This window comes from Carassius gibelio, chromosome A24, assembly GCF_023724105.1.
Source record: "Carassius gibelio isolate Cgi1373 ecotype wild population from Czech Republic chromosome A24, carGib1.2-hapl.c, whole genome shotgun sequence".
Lineage (NCBI taxonomy): Eukaryota > Metazoa > Chordata > Actinopteri > Cypriniformes > Cyprinidae > Carassius > Carassius gibelio.
In genome coordinates, this window is record NC_068394.1 from 24,997,076 (window position 1) to 25,004,879 (window position 7,804).

Consider the following 7,804-nt stretch of genomic DNA (forward strand, 5'->3'; position numbering starts at 1 on the left):
GGCAATGGCTTAATTTTTGGACACATCTAAAAATGTTGCAATGTATTTTTCTTAATTTTGACCAGTACATATTTTGTTTTATAATTTATAATTAAAATGTTCTGCCATAAAACAGTAAATAAACAAGGCAATATATATATATATATATATATATATATATATATATATAAGAAATTATACTTTCAGCAAGGACCACTTTCAGCAAAAGGTGTAGTAAATATACATTATAATGTTACAAAACATTTCTTTCAAATAAATGATGTTGCTTATGAATTTCTGATCATCAAAGAATCTTGAAAACACTTCCAACAAAAATATTAAGCATCACAATTGTTTTCAACACTGATAGCAATAAGAAATATTTATTGAGCAGCAAATGATAATATTAGACTGATATCTGAAGGATCATGTGACACTGAAGACCAGAGGAATGATGCTGAAAATTCAGCTCTGATCACAGAAATAAATTACATTTGAAAAATATATTAAAAAAGAAAAGAGCTGTCTAAAATTCAAATAATATTTCACTATATTACTGTTTCTACACAAAGTTTAATCAAATAAATGCAGCTTTGGTCAGCATAAAATACTATTAAAAAATAAAATATCAAAATAATTTTAGATCAATATTGTAACATATATATATATATGGTTATTTATGAATCTGATATAGGCTTTCATGTTATTTTGTGTATGATTATATTGAATATTTTAAGAGTATATTTTTCTCTACAAAGTCTGTACAAAATATGGATTGTGTAAAACAGGAGACAATAGACACTCCTGTGTTTCGAATGAGACTGTCAAAACGTTTTATGGCCTTAAATCCTTTTTTGGGAGCGCTGTGTATTTAGCTGCTAGTCTGCTGTTTTGTGAAGTGTGTGTTTGAGAAGGACAGCTGGAGTGTTTTTGACTGGATACCTGCAGCACTTTCCCCTGCGGGCTCTCGTCAAACATCAGGGACTGCTGGAAGGTTGGATCCAGGGTTTTCTTCACCACTTTGGTTTTCTTCTTAGCGAGACACATTCCATTCTCCAGGACATAAACCTTTACATATGTTGCTGACAGAGAAGTAAGCACCCAATGATGAAACAGTGTTCTTAGCTAACAGGTATTGTGAATAAAAGTATCAAACTGAATCATGTTTTAACGGTGGTGTACCTGGAATGTTCTTTGAGCCTGGTTTAGGGGTCAGACCTCGGGCCTGTGTGATCTCGACCTCTAACTGACCCCCTCTATCCACCACACCGATGTAAACATCACCTACAGTACACAGAGGAAACCATACGCTTATGAAAGCCTTCTTGCAATGGGATCCATTAACAGCAGGTGGAGACACAGAACAAGACACAAGCTCCACTCCTGAGAGTTTCTGTCTTGATGTTTGATCATAAAAGAAGAGATTAGAAACATATTATGTCTAAGTCAGACACTCCAGTTCAGCCACTATGAGCTCTTGAAAACATTACAATTTATCAGTGCCATGGAGTGAAACAGAAGAGCACAGTACAATATTATTTTATATTGTGTATATACTATGCTCAAAAGTACAGGTAAAACCCCAATAAAAAATATATCTGGACAAATCCTTCATAGTAATATATTCATGGATTATTTAGTGTACTACATTATACCTCTCATAGCAATGTGCTCAAGTTGATCGTCAATTTCCAAATTGAAGAATAAAGCTTTTTTTATGTTTGGCAGTCAGTAGAACAAAAATGCTAAATAAATTATAATTCTAAAATAAGATTGTAATATAATTATGAACTTAACGGTTTCTGAACTTAAATATTTTCAAATACGCTATCGCTTAATCGTACTTGCAATTCAGTAAAAATGCATTATACTTGATCTATTATTATTCAGCTTAACTTTAAAGCACTTCTTCTGACCCAAATAAGCAGAACTTAAGTATCTTTATATGCAATTTCATAATTACATCTATTGTTTTTTAGTTTTGTATGTTTAAAGTGTACTGTTGAATCCATTTAAGATCAACTAAAATTTCATTTCTATAGAAACTTGTATCTTATGTATTTTGAATCCAGAATAAAAATGCAACATGATTTTTCTTTTATGCTGATGGTCATTGTTGTGTTTGAGTGTATTCTGGCCATCATCTTACCCATCGGCGGTGTGGCTAATGTCTGCCGCCCCACTATCTGAGCGGGACCGAGACCGTCCAGGAAGTCACTGAACTGGCTCTCAGGGCCGAGGCGAGTGGGGGGGAAGATGAAGCTGAAATGAGCCATCAATCAAACTCATCAATACAAAGCAGGTTTGTTTCTAACCAGTACGATATATAGTGCTGCTTCATCATTTCCTGTGACAGTACCTCACACACTCACAGATGAGTGAGTCATGTCAAGATCTGAGCATATATAGGGCTGGAACTAGATAGGATTTTGACAGGATGTTTAATTGATTCATCTGTGGATTATTTCTTTCATTAATCAATTTAATCAGATTGAAAAATATCCAATATTTGTATAAATCTATATAATGCTGTCAAACGATTAATCACGATTAATCGCATCCAAAAACACAGTTTTGTTTACATATTATATGTGTGTGTGTTCTGTATGTTTATTATGTATGTATAAATACACACACGCATGCATATATTTAAGAAAAATGTGTTTATAAACAAAATATATTTACCTATCATATAAAGTAAATGGATATAAATATTTACATGGAAATATTTTTAAAATACATACTGTATACGGTGCGTATTTATGTTAATTTAAATAAAATTTTAATTAATTTAATAAAATGTAATTTATTTATGTATGCATAATAAATATACACAGTACACTCACACATTATGTAAACAAAAACTCATATTTTGAATGCAATTAATCATTTTATAGCACTAATACATATGTGTGTGTGTGTGTTTGTGTTTGTATATACAAATGTAATCATTTTATACCTTTTTTTTATTTTTATTATTACTCATTATTTACACATTTTATCAGTTAGTTGCTGCAGTCCTAATCGTACTGCACCATAATTGAATTGTGACATTATTTTCATGGCAATTAAACACATTTCCTGCTCTAATGTGAAACAAATATGTTATCATATCATCTCATGATAAAATACAGTTGTAATTTATGATCTAAATAAAACTAAACAGCTGTGGTGCTAAAAATAGGTTTCTGCTGATTCTATTCAAAATATGAGATAATTTTTTCTCTGGATTTTGAACCGTGGACATGTTTTGTGAGATCTAAGCCTCTTGGGGTGTGTGAGGTGGTGGGTCACACTCACGTCCCATCAGAGCTGTTGCTGTTGGTGCTGCCATCTGTTGAGTCCTTACTGCCCTGTCGTGTGACCCGGTTCCTCATCTCCACCGCGATGCCTGTCTCTGTGCTCCGCCGGATGGTGCTGCGCAGCTTCTTTGTTCCACCGTCTACACAAACACACACACATTTACAACCCTGCTCACTTTCCATGAATGGGGCACCAAACTTCTGGGCAGAGACAAATATTCAGCAACTGCATATCAATATGGAAGAGTGTTTCTAGCACCTATGCCACGAAATATAAAGCAGTCCTGAAGGCATAAGGGGGTCAAAACCGGTACTAGAAAGTTATACCTAATAAGATTTCCAGTGAGTGTATATTCTTTTATTTTTCTGCAAATGAACAGTGAAATGAGTCGTCAGAAATGCTGGTTGTCGACCTCAGGAGGTCAAACTAAACATTAAATCCATTAATTATTATTATAATATTTTTTTTGCAACCCTTTTACCAACATGTCTAAATTAAAGTTTGTATCATTACGCTTTTTATTAGCAATACACATTAAATATCAAAACAAAATGTTTAAATATATAAATGAATAATCTTTCTAGAATAACAGAACAGGTTATCGCAGATAAATTTAACAAAACCACAAAAAAAAAAACATTCAAAATAAAACAATACAAATTTGAACTGAAATAAGTCACTTAAAAGAACTTATTTCATTTCAGATAGTCAGAAACATTTCTCATTTTCATTTAGTTTCACTGGAGTAAAAATTACTAAAACTTTAAAATGACAATAAAACAGAAACGTCAAAGAAGTCATTCAAAATATGAATGAAAGCTATAATATGATCTCTGTCACACAAAAGCAGAGCTGAATGGCTATGCTTCATGAATCGAATCAACACTAAAATGTGTAAGAAAACCGTTTTAATCTGATGATGTTAATGGTGTCACAAGCAATGAGAAATAAGTTAACGGTTAAAAACGGCAAATAAAATATAATTTCACTCGATTATATCACAACTATAACATTGCATGATTACAATACAGTAAGGAAGGTCAAGACCTTTATGTATTTAATAATAGAAAAAAGTCACAGGCATTGAAGTGCAATGGAAAGTGCCACTTGTCACTGCATGAACCGCTCCAGTGTTTATGAAAAAGACAGCTGAGCTTATATAGTCTAGTCATATTTCATACCAGAAGTCATTTCCTCAGGTACTAATGTAAACTCATCTGTATCTATACCCTGCGTGACTTCCAGCTGCTGAATTTAGCTGACATACTTTCTTGCCAAACAATCAATCCAGACATAGCAGAAGAGCGCGATGATCACTCAAATGCTTTTGCTTTTGTCCTCAAGAACCAAATATGGAAATCAGAAGAGATAAACCACATGAAAATGGTGGTTACATTTGTAACAGGGCTCATCAAAAACACAGTAGGTGATAATAAACAATGCTAAGTTTAGCTTTCAGCCTAAAAACCTTCATGTTTCGTGTTCCCAGGGGCTCCCATCGGAAGTAACCCGGGAGTTATAAAGTGCTACATCCATTATCAAGTGCACACTAGGGTGGTCCCCATGCTGCCGAGCTCCTAAAGCTACGAGAAAAATCACAAGTACCTTAGGCCTTAAGGCCTTTGTGATGTTAAACTGTGAAGATCTTGAGTTTTGGTAAAGGGGCGTGTCCCTGACGGCCTGACAAATGTTGGTGTTTCGCCATGAAACAGGAAGTTGCTGTAACTCAGGCTAGCAAAGTCCGATCTGATCCAAACTTCACATGTTTGATAAATGTTCTGTCCTGAGCACATACCCATGCCCAAATTCAGTTATAGTCAAAGTGCCACCCGCTTTATTTAAATTTATTTTTAGCAGTCTGGTTGTTATGGTCAGCACACGTCTTCATTTGGATGACTTTTGGTACTGCTTTTAAAATTTTAGCAATAAATAAATGATTGTAATTGCATTTAGGTGTCTTGTCATGTTTTTCTTGAACTGTACAGAAATAGTAATGTTTAGGTTCAGATGTAGGAGTGATATTAGCGACTACAAAAATATTTTTGATGCTGTATTGTTAGTGAAATGGCCATTTCCATGTATATTTCGGTCAATAACGCTTTATATCCTTTTATATTCACTATAAAATGGGTAGGTTAAGGTTTGGAGGTAGGTTAAGGGCCTTAAATCTAAATTTCTTATTGATAAAATGATAAACATGTATATTCGCTATAAAATGGGTAGGTTTAGGTTTAAGGGGTAGAAAAAGTGGTATAAAAATCGAAATAGTTTATTGATAAAATTATAAAATTGAATTAAAATAGATTTCCTGATATAAGAGATATGTAAATATTTTACATTTTTAGCTCAAAATACGTAGGGATTTGTAAGTTTTAAACATTGAAATACATATAAATTGTCAATTTTGTATCAATAAAAACATACAAAAATGTTTTGTGCTTGTAAATGTTATGTATTAATACATAATCTCATTGTTTACAGATAAACAATGAGACCAGGCTTTTTAAATAAATATTGTTTTGTGGCTCTTAAATGTGTCGTTACAGATCACTGTAGTGCCTTAGTTAAAGCCATGTAAACCGATCTTCTCTTTCTCTTTACTAGTTATAGCATTAAATAAACATGAATGAACATCAGAAGGTACGTATTTCATCCGCTGAAATACAAACCGCTTTTCAACTTCAAGTCCACCGTGGCTAATCTACTCTCCTGTCTGGTTTGTTTGACAAGAAAAAATAAAATAAAATCGTCAGATTCTGTGTTTTGATCGTCAGATAACCTGTCAAACAAACTCCCTGCGGATGGGCAACAATACAAAGTTGATATTATTTTTCTCATAGATTAATGAAAATCAATACAATTACAGAAAATATTTTAAGACAAAAAATGTCTTGTTAATGATTTTTAGTTTTGTTCGAGGTAATTTAATCAACAGTTTTCAGTAACTGAAGAATACGTAAAAACGTTGTTTTTGGGACGAAAAATACACCTGCTGTTTAGGCTAAAGGCAAGATAATAAATAGAAATGTAAATATATTAAATATATTCTATAAAAGCCATAATATATATATATATATATATATATATATATATATATATATATATATATATATATATATATATATTTTTTTTTTTTTTTTTTTTTTTTTTTTTTACACAAATTCAAGATACATTTAGATGTCTTTTCAAAAAAGGACACTTAAAAAAACTCCAAAACACCGCCTGCTGATTGCATATATCTACTACTGTAGACAGATCCATTCATTATCATGAATGTACGGAAATGTCTGTGCTGTGCATAAATATAGGGCCCTATCATACATCCAGCGCAATGCGGCACAAGGAGCAGCGCAAGAGTTTTTGCTAGTTTCAGCCCAACGCAGTTCTCATTTTCGCGTCCTGCGCAGCATTGTTTAAATAGCAAATGCATTTGAGCATTGTAATCACCAATAAAGAAAATATTAAAAGATTCTGCCATCACCAAAGAGGATCTCGACGGCGCCATTGCTAATGGTATCAAGATAGCACTTAAAGAGCAGAAAAGTACTTTGAACTCTGTTGTGGCCTCGACAGTAAGAGATGCAATAGACTCTGTACTGACCCCGGCATAGCGTGACCTACATATGAACATACAAGCGACCAACACCTCTGTAAAAGAACTAAAAGCAGATGTTGAAAATCTAGCCATCGCGGCAAAACAGACACGTGACTGAGTCGTTTCCATTCAGCTGTACGTGAGGATAGGAGGGCAGTTGCGAACCTGAGAAAGCAGCTAGAATAACTTAACGATAAAGTGACGAACATGGAAGATAGGAACAGGAGAAAAAACTTGCGATTAGTGGGGTTTCCAGAGGGGGCAGAAAGCTCCAATGCAGCCAGCTTCCTCAGAGCGAATCCTTCTGAGTGGATAAATTCACTGAAAGGACGTGATATTGAGATTGAGTGGGTTCATCGCTTCTGTGACGGAAGAAAAATGTTACTTTGAGTGGCCGCGTACTTTTATGTGTTTGTGTAATGAGATGGCAAAAAAAGATCGGCAATCCTTAAGCATACGCAGTGAAATATACACAGGATAATGTCACACTGCTGTTTTTTCCTGACTTCAGTCCTGCCATGTCTACTAGGAGAAGGAACCTCAACCCAGCCCTTAGGAGGAGGACAGCACTGGTCTGCAGCCATATCTCATCTATCCAGCGATAATTAAACTATAGTTAAACTAGCAAAAGTGGATTCAGACATGCCCTGAGTGCATCTGCACCATGCGCTTTAGACCATGTGCTTAGATCATAAAATAGGGCCCACAATGTGTGATCAGAGTGTCAAGAGCACTCATGCACATATTATTATAATGGACTCACACATGCTTACTGTATGACGCTTGTACACCACTGCAATCATCTTTACCTTGATTGCAGTCTTCATCTATCAAAACTGTACTAGCGAGACTGGTAAACAAGTTAAGAAAATGTATTTTGCATTTCATCTGGACATACAGCAGTGGGATGTTGACAGTCCATTCAGT

The 7,804-nt window shown here is 34.2% G+C and overlaps 1 protein-coding gene across 1 annotated transcript in view; it reads right to left on the reverse strand.

Annotated features, from left to right (window-relative positions):
• The window catches only part of LOC127946388 (regulating synaptic membrane exocytosis protein 3-like), a 19,093-nt gene extending 15,676 nt beyond the window's left edge, over positions 1-3,417 (reverse strand). The window contains exons 1-4 of the mRNA XM_052542931.1: positions 3,280-3,417; positions 2,129-2,241; positions 1,162-1,263; positions 922-1,061 (exon numbers count right to left, since the gene is read on the reverse strand). Coding sequence (XP_052398891.1) covers positions 922-1,061; positions 1,162-1,263; positions 2,129-2,241; positions 3,280-3,356 — 432 coding nt within the window. The 5' untranslated portion in view covers positions 3,357-3,417. The remainder of the gene's footprint in view (positions 1-921; positions 1,062-1,161; positions 1,264-2,128; positions 2,242-3,279) is intronic.
• Positions 3,418-7,804: the final 4,387 nt, after the last annotated feature.